Source organism: Carassius carassius, chromosome 46, assembly GCF_963082965.1.
Source record: "Carassius carassius chromosome 46, fCarCar2.1, whole genome shotgun sequence".
NCBI lineage: Eukaryota > Metazoa > Chordata > Actinopteri > Cypriniformes > Cyprinidae > Carassius > Carassius carassius.
In genome coordinates this window covers 24,896,719-24,909,080 of record NC_081800.1, presented here as the reverse complement: position 1 = coordinate 24,909,080, position 12,362 = coordinate 24,896,719, and the positions used below count along the sequence as shown (strand labels likewise).

Here is a 12,362-nt window from a genome sequence, read left to right as displayed (position 1 = left end):
TATTGTCAGAACCAATCAATTTCTTTTATAATCCCAGAGCCCATGGAATGAAATGTGTGCACCTAAAACAAAACGCTTGCACAATTTCAAGTCATGCGTGAAACAGTTTGTAAAACGAAGTATGGTGATGTGTTATAGCAAGTTCAATTGAATTCCATTACAAGAATTTATCCCAGGTCAAAGTCTTTGGGCCAAATTGGACCCATTTATCCCTTCATCACAAAAATAGTCATGGGAGACTGCAGCAAATTCATTGTTAAACCCTTTATTAGACATAATATCTAATTAGAAAATGGGCGGTTCTCAAATCAAGATGTTGCATGCAAGGTTTCAATCAGACAATTCGAGAGGAAAACCATTATAATGGGGGAAAATTGCATTGCGGTGATCTCCTGTCTTGCCAGAATGTGGTAAATAGTCAAGAATTGGTGCAATTGTTGAAATCGGTGCAATGAAGGTTATTAAGAATTCCAGAATAACAACGTCCACTACTTTAAGAAGTAGCCAATTTAAAGCAAGCTAGAGAAACTGACTTCTTTACCGTTGGGTAAACCATATTAATGCTTTGTGATGATCTCCTGACTTGCCAGAATGGAGAAATTGGCCAAGAATTGGTGCAAATGTTAAAATTGCTGCGATAAAGGTTAGTAAGCATTCTAGCATAACCACGCCTAGTACTGAAGGAAGTAGCCAACAGGAATCAAACTAGAGAAACTGACATATTTACCATGGGAAAAACCATTTTAATGTAGGTAAACCGCATTGTGGTGATCTCCTGGCTTGTCAGAATGGAGAAATTAGCCAAGAATTGGTGCAATAATGGTTAGTAAAAGTTCCAGCATTACCACGCCCACTATTGGAAGAGAAGTAGCCAACAGGATTCAAGCTAGAGAAATGGTCATATTTACCATTGGGTAACAGCTCTGGCTGCAGTGGCTGATGTGGAGTACTTCTTTCCTCTGCATACACACACACACACACACATTGCAAAAACACTGCTTAGTCTTCCAAGATTGACTTTATAAACTGTATAAAACACCCTGGCCAGTCAGATTTGTGTTTTTAGTTGCCCTAGTACTCAAACTGACCCTTTTATGAGGCTGCAAGAGCAATTTAGTACATAAAGTACCTGTCAAAAGGCCAGCTTAAAGGGATAATTCTACCAAAAATGAAAATACTGTCATAATTTACTCACCCTCATGTCATTACAAACCTGTATGAGTTGCTTTCTTATGTTTTTATGATTTTTTGAAGATTGCTGGTCATCAAACAGTTGGTGGTCGCCATTGACTTGAACAGTATTTTTTTTCTACTATGGAAGTCAATGGCAACCACCAACTGTTTGATGACCAGCAATCTTCAAAATATCTTCTTTTATGTTCAACATAAGAAAGCAATGGAATGACATGAGGGTGAGTAAATGATGGCAGAATTTTCATTTTTTGGCGAACTATCCCTTTAAACCAACCCAAGGTTGTGTACTAATTGAAGCTGGTTTAATCTGGTTTAGAGCCCCTTAAACGGTTAAACTAGGTGAGCCTGAGCAGTCCAACATAGTGTTTAACATAGTTTTAAACTTTTGTACAGAGAGCAACAAGGAAAGTGTTAGTCTTCTCATGCATCGACGAGACAACACTCTCAACACAGAGCAGATAGATGCAGACCTGTTAGTGTGAGTCAGTTTGACTACAACCTTCAGGGTAAACATTTGAAATGAGTATGAAGGCGTGAATTCGTCTCATGCAGAGATAAACTGTGGCAATGATTCCCACTTCAGTTCATTGAAGTCTTTCAATCACTTACCTGCACTGTGACTTCTCAGTTTAAAAAAAAATACTAAGTAACAAAGCCTGCCAGACCTGAATGATGCAACACTGAACTGCTTATGAAAGAAATGGTTTTAAACAATATGATGCCTGGGGATTGTGTGCACCAGCCAGAGACGTAGCATCTGTTTCAGATTAGCATCTCTCTCTCAGGCTAAGAATCTCCACAACCCTTTTGTTTGCTAAGTGTCTTACTTCTACGGAAATGTTCGTGCAAATCCGCTGGCTTATGCAGAAGGCCTGGGTATGTCGTTTTGATTGTAGGATTCCATGAAGATGCCTGGACCCATGTGGAAAAACACTTAGCGATTAGCTGTTAGCGTTTTCACGTTCTGTTTGGATATATTAAGAGTGAATTCTACTGGAAAGTGTGCAGCACTTTCTACTTGCAGCAAAGAGAAAGGTTTAAGGCATAACTTTGCGTTACTGCTATCGAAGACATATGACTGTTTGCACAAAACATATTACATATTGATAAGAATTGGAAATGTTTCTTGAGCAGCAAGTCAGCGTATTGGAATGACTTCTGAAGGATAATGAGCAATGATGCCAAAAAATTCAGCTTAGATCACTGCAAAAAAAAAATATTTGAAAATATATTCATATTTTAAACAGTTATTTGAAATTGTAATAACTTTTCCCAAATAAGTGTTTTTACTGTTTTTTTTTACAAATATATGCAGCCTTGGTGAGCACAAACGATTTCCTTTAAAATACATTTAAAAATCATAATGATTCCAAACGTTTGAATGCAGTTCAATTGATCTCAGAAGTATTTATATTGTGGCGTTACGTAAAAACAAACCAAATCAATGAACTGCCATTCAGGATCACATAAACTGGAAAATTATTAAAATATACATATATGATCTGTCTACAAATGGTATAATTATCCATTGACGACCATTAAAAAGTAATTGTGTTTTCCGACTGAATAAAATTGTACGCAAATATTTCATTATATTATAGTATTTACCAACATCCAATTTCGTCACCACTTAGCTTAGTCGCTAATGGGATCATATACGACTGAAACTGCCACTGAGATGTATGGGAATGATAACGCATTGCTTTCTTTCACATACTTTTTGATGTGTGATAGTGTTTGTTTTATTGTCATCCCTTCCGCTCAATGTGCGCTATCAAACCAAACCCATTTGGCAAAGCGAATCATCAGTGACACATTGAGAATGATGAAATCCATATAAAGTGCAAAAGTAATCAAAGGGACTGAAATCCATCACCAGTGAAGAAAAGCAGTCAATGAGGATAAAGAGGGAGGGGAAAAAATAAATGAAGTAGCTCAAGGAACACAAAAGCCACCCAGTGAGATCAGATGGATTGATTTTACTCTACCAATGTGCCATTGCGAGATTAAAGTCCGAGAGCTATTCTGCGAATCAAAGGATGTGCAGCTAAAAATGAGCAGAGATCACTTAGAAGCTATTCTGAGCTAAATTGTTTATAAGGATCCTATTGCATTAATGAGGTCTGACTAACAAAAATACAGGTGATCTGATTCACTGATGCAAACGCTGAGCTATTTCTGCTGTCGGGGTGAATCCAACTTCCATGCTGAAGTGTTGGTCAGACTCCAGTCATTGACCAAATCACTGCAATGGCATCTGAAAATGTCTTTAACACATGCTACATCTGGTCTTCTGAACTCTTTTATTCATAATATGCTGTAAACAAAGCGAGGGGGAAAAACACAGTGAGATGGCAAGACTTAAAAAGAGTCAAAAATGAAAGCTTCTGCTAAATGTTTCTTTAATTTGGACAGTTTTGGCCATGCGGACGTTTAGAAAATAAACTCTATAAAATACACTCTGACCAGAGTTTCGTCGACTTACAGTTACCAACATGCAATAATTCTTATTTTATTTGAATTCTTACTCCTTTTGTGCTATAATACATTTAAATAAAAATTATAATAGATCTAAAAATAAATTTTAACAAATCTAATAAATCTATAGCAATATTTATTTATTCATTCATTATATTTACATTATTTACATATATTTATAATACTTTTTAATAATAATTCATATTTGAATAGTATTATTAATTATATAATAATTAAAAGTATTATTTAATAAATTATCTATTAAATTAAATTATTATTTTCTATATTTAATTTTAAAATTAAGCTTATGAGAAATTATCCAAAAAATATAACACAACAAAAATGTTATAAATTGAAATAATAATAATATTATTATGCCATAAATACACAGATATTTTCAATATCTTAGTTTTTTGCTAATTTCTTATCAGTTTTATTACTTTATTACTTACCTAATAATAATACTAACAATAAATATTATTATTATTATTACTATAATATACATATATATTGTATACACATGTATAATTCTTTATACATAAATGAAGTTATTAATACATTTTAAGTTATTAAAACATTTTCTTTAAAGTATTTAAAGTAGCTAAAGATATTTGTAAAGATATTTCACAGTAAAGAGATTTCTACTGCTATTACATTGAATACTGTGCAGTAATGATGCTGAAAATTTGCATCAGAGAAATAAATTATATTTTAAAATATATTAAAATATAAGAAGGTTTTTAAAAATTGGAATAATATTTCACAATATTGCTGTTTTTATTGTTTTTTTGATCAAGTAAACGCAGTCTTGGTGAGCAGAAAAGATTAAAAATTAACATACTTCAACTCTATAGCCATATACTTTTTTTTAATACCATATATTTTACTATTGCATTTAATAGGTAACAAATAAGTACCATAAATAATGAAAGCATGCAGTAAAAAGTTTAAATGTGACTTTCATGTTTTAAATGACTGTTTTCTGAAACTCAAGCTCTGGGACATAAAAGTGCCTGTTGTTGAAGAAACATCCATCCATCCAGGCTCTCTTCTCACCTTCTCTTATCATGCGAACCATTTCCATCTCCTCAGGGATTGTGGGTAGGCCACATCAATTACTCTGTGGCTCCAGCCCATCGCTCAACAGGGGTTTATTAATAAGTTCAGCTTGTTTTATTGTGGCTTTCTGGCCTATTAGAGCTTGTGAGAGAGCGACCCGGCGACCGCAGCCCAGCCTTGGGCAAGCGACTCGATCTGGATTCCTGTGGGGGGAAATGTGCAACCCTGACAGATTCACCACAGCTTTCTGGCCTGTGCGGCCTGTGCTTCACTCAGCAGAGCGATTGGTTTTGTCTTCAGGGGCCATCAGACAAGCCAGACGTCTCATTTGTGGTGCTGATGGCAGGTTTCGGGGGGAATAGAGGGGTAATAATAGGGCGTCTGAGTAAGACCTTGACATAAGATACAGAGTAAAAGAGGCATGCAAAAAAAAAAGCTACTGTCAGGCTGCTGTCTTCGAGAGCTTGTGTATGTTTGTTTCAGTTTGGATGTGGCCAGATGTGAAGCCGGTTGCTAACTCAAGGATTCATAATGCCATCCTGAAGTCTGCGGGTCTGTTTGTTTTACGACTTTTCCAACTATTATGGTTGATGCTCCCAAGATCTGTTTTCAGCTTCACCATACAAAAAAACAAAAAACAAAAAAACCGTGTGACTGAACGACGAAGTATTAAATATATATATATTTTTGCATAAAAAAAAGGGTGAATCTCACAACAAATAACAAGATCATATTACAACTCCCCAAAAAAGAGAGGGAGAGAAAACAAAATATTAATAAATAAAGAAAAACATTTATAAAAATGATATCTAAAAATATATTTTTTAAATCTTATACATTTATAAACCATATATTATGTATTATTTAAAAATAATTTAGTAGTAGTAGTAGCAGCAGAGCAGTACTCTGAATCTAAAAAATACTAGTGCTGTCAACGATTAATCGCGATTAATCGCATCCAAAGTAAAAGTTTTTGTTCACATAATATGTTTGTATACTGTGTATATTTATTATGTATATGTAAATACAAACACATGCATGTATATAATGAAGAAAAATATGTTATGTTTTATATATTAAGTACATTTATATATAATATAAAATATAAGAAAATGTATATAGAAATGTATAAACGTAAATATTTTAAAAATATATACTGTATGTGTGTGTATTTATATATACATAATAAATATATATAGTAAACCTACATATATAATGTATGTAATGCACTGAAAAATACATAATTAATCATCATATAATATTTTTTCTTTCTTTCTTAGAAACATTGAGAAGCACGTGTAATTCAGACTTGAACAGATGCAAGTTTGCTGTGGGTTTCTAGTCATTCATAAATCATGGCTCAGTAATACAGAGGCCTGCTGTGATTGGTTGTAGAAATGCAAAGCAAAGCTGTGATTGGCTGAAGAGGTGCACAGAACAGTTGTGATTTGCACACACATACACGCACTTATCATCCAGGTCATAAAGCTGCGGTGTGTCATTTTTTGGATGTTAAAGCACTAAAATAGTGCTTACTATGCAGAGACCACTATTAAGAAACCATCTTTATTTTCTCAAATTCGTTTGGTGACGCTAATGGCTCATAAATTACACACTGAAGCTTTAAACAGCATTATGACCATCAGTACTATTTAATAACGTGTGAAGTTGAAGGGTAATGTGTTCAGTGAATCAAGCAAGCAAGGTTAAACAGAAAAAAAAGACGACTAGAGCAGGAAAGCACATAACTCTTCACATTCAGTGATCTCGATTTCCTAAGTTTGATATATGGTCAAATGCATCAAGTTCATATGTCATGCGTAAGTGTCTTTTTGCATTCAACTTTCAGTTCAGAGCTCCCACGATGCCTGTAAATCCTCCTCCGTGACTAGACTAAAGGAAACACTAACATATGGATGTAAATGGCGCGTTAATAAAGGACAATGTGCTCACTGTAAAACACCAGAGATGCACAGAACAGTCATTTCTTATTGTATGTTCTGAACGTCAAGTGAAACTCTGAGGTTTGGTTCCACCTCATAAAATCAAACTCTGGACTTCAACAGAACATTACATTCAGAGTTTCCATCAGAACCCAACACTTTTGCTTTAAAAATGTCTGGAGTTCACTAGGACATCAATCTGAATTCAAAACCCTTGGTTCTGAATGAATCCTTAAACAATTATTTAGTGCACATTATTTGTATATGATCTTCATAATCTTTTGTCAAATCGTAATAATATCTAAACCTATTTTCCAATTGGTTGATGTCACTGATCACCCTTTTTTATCATCTAGTAACCTTATCATGTAGCAACCAGTCATCTGGTTTTTCCCATTTCCTTTGGATTAAACTGGTAAAGACTGTTAGATGTCTTGACTGTAGTTGCAGCAGCTGGCCAGGTGGAGTGCTGTGGTGTAGAGAGAGCTCACCTACACAGGTCTTCCCATCAGAGTGAAGCGCAAACTTCATGTGACATGAACATCTGGGCCCGTGGTCCATCTCCTCACAGATGTGCTGACAGCCGCCGTTACCATAGTTACACGTCACTAAACAGGAACAACAGTATGAAGGATTAACCATTAGATAATTAACCATTTCCATCCATCCATCATCCCATTCTATTCCATCTATCTATCTATCATTTTGTTCATCCAACCATCCATTCATCCATCCATCCATTAATTAATTCATCCATCCATCATTCTACCCATTCTTTGATCCACCCCTCCGTTCGTCCATCCATCCATCATTCTGCTAATCCAATCATCGATCCATCTGTTCATCCATCCATCCATCCATCATCCATCAATCCATCACTCTGCCAATTCAATCATCCCTCCCTCATCCATCCATCCATCCATCCGTCCATCATTCTGCCAATCCAATCATCCATCCATCCATCCATCAATCCATCATTCTGCCAATCCAATCATCCCTCCCTCCATCCATCCATCCTTTTGCCAATCCAATTATCCCTCCCTCTATCCATCCATCCTTTTGCCAATTCAATCATCAATCCATCCATCCATTTATCCATCCATTCAACCATCCTTTCATTAATTCATTAATCCGTCTGTCCATCCATTCATCCATTCATCCATTCATTCATTCAATGCATCATTCTGTGCATCCATCATTCTATCAATCCATCCATCACCCATCCATCCATTGTTCTATCCAATCATCCATCCATCATTTTTCCATCCATCCATCCATCCATCCATTGTTCTAGTCAATCATCCATCCATCATTATAACCATCCATCCATCCATTGTTCTATTCAAATCATCCATCCATCATTCTTTCCATCCATCCATCCATCCATCCATCCATCCATCCATCCATCCATCCATCCATCCATCCATCCATCCATCCATTCATTCATCAATTCACCCACCCACCTATCAATTAATGAATTCATTAATTCATTCATTCATACATACATACATCCATTAATTCACTCACCAATCCATCATTCTGTCCACCCATCTATCTATGCATCCATCAATCCACCCATCTATCTATACATCCATCCATCCATCATTCTATCCATCCATCCATCCATCCATCCATCCAAAAACACCATGGAAAAGCATACCTCAAATGCCTCTGTTATTCTCATGGAGAGGGTGTATGTAATCTCTCTTGCTGATAAACTTTGATTTTACTCACATTTACAGTCACGGCTGTTCTTGGTGAGCTGAAATCCAGGTCTGCACTCACAGGCGATGCTTCCTTTGGGCGTCTCTCTGCAAATGTGGGCACAGCCGTGATTTTTATCCATGCAGGTGGGCACGTTTTTAGTTCCATTAAAACGCACTGCGGAACATAAAGAAAGAAGAAAACATGCATCCTTGATGAATACGTTTAATTAAAGTTAATTAAACTTTTGAACAGTAGAGGATATGCATATTAAAAATATAATTCATTCTGATGGGCTTCACTCAACAAAAGTGTGAAAAACTTGGACATTTTAAACTTTTGACACTTCCGGTAAGGAAATATTTAAGCTACACTCAGGAACAGTAGCTTTGGGATTTCCTTCAGTTTACCCACAAATCTGAGCACAAATACACACACATACAGTACACAAGCATACCTGTGAACGTACAGTATACTAAAATATACATAGAAGTTTGGCTTGCAACATATACAAGATTCACATCTCTGTTTAAGAGCATTTAAATGTCTGGTTCTGCTTGGTGAGAAAAGAACCAGTCGTTCAGAACCAGAGAAACAGCCCAAACCAAGTGATCATTGCTTTTCTTTGCCTGACCCCAGATCAGAATCATGTTCAGCAGTGTTTGAACTAAGAGGAGAATGAAAGCACCCCACTGACTTCAGACCTCAGGACGATTTGTTCGTGAAAGCAATGAAAATGTTAATTAAATTGATTAACAGAGTTCAAAAATTTAAACTTTTTGTTACTGACCTTTCAAAGCACAGTCAATAATGGGATAACTGAATGACATGCATTATTTATTTGACGACTATGACAATGTCTATCATTTGCACATACAGTAAGTTAATGAAGTGTGATGTCATGGAATTGCATTTCACAGGCGTTTCTTATTAATATTAATTAGGTTATGCACAAATCATTTAAAACAATTATTTTTGTACTGAAATGGAGATCTGGCATGCAACAAATTAATAATTTAATTTGGTAAGGATGGATTAAATTGGTCAAAATTACCAGCAAAGACATTTACAAAAAGTTTCTTTGACTCAAACTTTCTATTAATCAAAGAATCTTATTCAAATCAACAAAATTTTCACAAAAATATTAAGCAACATAACTGTTTTATCCTGCCACAGAAAAAAAAGGATTAATTTTTTCTCATAATTCTGAGAAAAAAATATCAGAATTGTGACAAATAATTTAATCTGCAAAATATTTACTCTCAATCTCTTTTTTTATTTGATGCCAAAAGAAAAATGGAATTAGAGATGTAAACTCAGAATTGCAAGAAAGACAGTCAACATTCTGATATAATTGTAAATTCTGAGTTTATATCTTACAATAATTTTTTTTTAAGAAACTGCGAGAAAAAAGTCAGAATTGTGAGATTAAAAAGTCGCAAACATTTAATTATTATTTTTTTATTTCATGGCGGAAACAGGGTTCCATAGTTTTCAACAATCAGCGCAAACTGAGAAAGAAGCTTTGGGACTGGTTTATAAAATGTGCAATTCACTTGATGCAGACCACAAAAAATGAGACGTAAATCATATTCAAGTCCAAAAACAGTTTAGAGAGAGCGAATCATATCACTTACAGAGGGTCGACTAGAGAACCTCTCTACTCAGGACTGCAGACCCATTCATCACGGCCAGGTAAGGTTCGGGCTAAGAAACAGACCCAAAAAAGCAGTGAAAAGCTCAAGTGCTGATACAATAAGGCTTTTTTCCAGGCCGAGGTGTAGCCCACCCTCTGAGGCCGGTCTGAAATTCCCTGCCGTTTTTATCATTACGAACGTTATTGTAATCTCTCCCGAGACTCCCATCTTAAAGAAATTGAGCTGAATGATCAGAATAGGGAAAAATTAACACGAGCATTTGGAAAAATGATGGGAAATCCATTTAAAGGGAATAAAAAAGTGGGCGATTAGGGTCTACACTATCACGCCTGGCCTGTTAAAACAAAAACAAGCCTGTATAAAACATTAAACACTCTAAAATGCTGCATCTTACATCATGATTGAATTACTGTAATTATAAGACTTAAAGTCTTGAAGAACAAAGAAAGCGCATCAGATAATTAAATGACACATCAAACTTTAACTGTTGAATTGCCGTTATTACAGTGGCTGATTGGAAGAATACTGAACTTAAGCCTGAAAAATGTAGAATTATTCAAATGATCACTGATTCAGCGCTTTGGGGGCATTTTTATGTCTATCTGCACTACTTTTGTTCACATTTTCTGCATAAAACATTCCCACCAGGATTTAAGTGTTTTATTTTCTTTATTATTTTTTTTTGTAACAGTAATTTGTAGAATTTTACAATGTACAAAAGTCATACATGACAGAATAAAAACTAACAAACAAATGCAGTGAAAGCCGTCTCGTCTGAATCATGCGAGAAATCTGCACAGATCAAGCACTGTTTACAAGCCAAAACAACAGGAGATGGATTTTTTTCATTATTATTACTGGAGGAGGCGTTATTTTGGATTATGCAGACCTATTTTAGCCGTAATCAGCAGTTTGAAGTTAAAACGTCTTGATGATAACTGATGGACTGGAGTGTTGTGGATAACTTGTGGATTATTATGATGTTTTTAGCAGCTGTTTGACGGCACCCATTCACTGCAGAGCATCTATTGCTGAGCAAGTGAAGACAATTGCTAAACTATTTAATTAACATAAAAACAGGGAACCCTTTAGTAAAACTTTACAACATTGAGCACATCCTGCACATTATTTTCTCATTCATGCATGCTTCTTCATCATTATATATCAATATCTTCATGTTTTTTTTTTTTTTTTGCAAATTGCATTGCAAATGATGCAGCATTGCAAAATTTGGAAAGAAAACTAGTGAATGTATTTAAACACTGTAGTATAATAAATTAAGCTGATTGGTAGTTAAAAATGTAATCATATTAGCCAAAATATTTTATACCTGATCCAACAATGGCTTTTCTTTTAACTGATCTCAGAGGAGCTCTGTTCTTCTCTTTGGAAACTCTGCAGCATATTACTAGGAAACATATTATCATTTTTTTCATACAAAGAAAGGCAAAAACATCACAGCAATATCAAAGTTATCTCTTCAGGAATCTCAGATCTGGGTCTCAGGTTGTTTTGCCAACAATCACAAGGATCTGTCGCTATCTGACGGAGTAATCTTCATGTTTTTAGCACCTTTCTGGAAGAGCTGGCGCAGTGAAAAGCCACGCTGATTGGCCGTTGGCTGATGTGTAAACACTCTCTTCTCACGTCCCATGAACCATACAGATTTCATTTACTGACATGCTTCTTCTACACAAGCCAAACAGCAAACCAGTGGAGCGTTTGTGTGCAATGTGTAATACAGAGTTGTTTCCAAACAAACATAAAAGGCCATAAAAGGCCAAATGTTATGTTCTGATTGACAAATTATGCAGCTCGAAAGCAAAGAAAAGAGCAAATAGATATAAGATATTGCCACTGCAGCCTCCGTTCATGAAGTAACTACCTGTGAACAATTAAAGCCCAACACTTGCTCCTGAAGCATATCAAATATAATTTATGAAGTGAATACTGTAAAACGCCTGCTATATTAAGACCAGTGTATTGCGATTTCCAAGAACAGAGCACAGTGTGTTTCCCTGGGACTTTTTAAAGCATTAATGGAACAGATGTTTTTTTTTTTTAATAGACAAAACTAATAAACATATTATATGAACTACTATCTAAAATAAGTTCTCATAATCAATAGTAAAGTGCTCATTTAACAATTTTTACTGCATGTCAAGATCAACCTTTCAAACTTATTATCAAAATTATTGTAAGAAATATAAAACTGTTAATTTATGTGATTCGTTTTTGGAATAATATATTATTTGTAATGTCTTTGTATTGTTTAATTAATATTTTAACTAAATATATATATATATATATATATATATATATATAT

The 12,362-nt window shown here is 34.9% G+C and overlaps 1 protein-coding gene across 2 annotated transcripts in view; it reads right to left on the bottom strand.

Annotated features, from left to right (window-relative positions):
* LOC132129493 (signal peptide, CUB and EGF-like domain-containing protein 3) overlaps nucleotides 1-12,362 on the bottom strand; it is a 113,674-nt gene that overhangs the window by 42,811 nt on the left and 58,501 nt on the right. The window contains exons 5-7 of one of the 2 annotated variants that reach the window (XM_059541117.1): nucleotides 8,409-8,555; nucleotides 7,166-7,282; nucleotides 909-959 (exon numbers count right to left, since the gene is read on the bottom strand). In XM_059541117.1, coding sequence (XP_059397100.1) covers nucleotides 909-959; nucleotides 7,166-7,282; nucleotides 8,409-8,555 — 315 coding nt within the window. The remainder of the gene's footprint in view (nucleotides 1-908; nucleotides 960-7,165; nucleotides 7,283-8,408; nucleotides 8,556-12,362) is intronic. The other variant, XM_059541118.1, reaches the window with a different exon arrangement.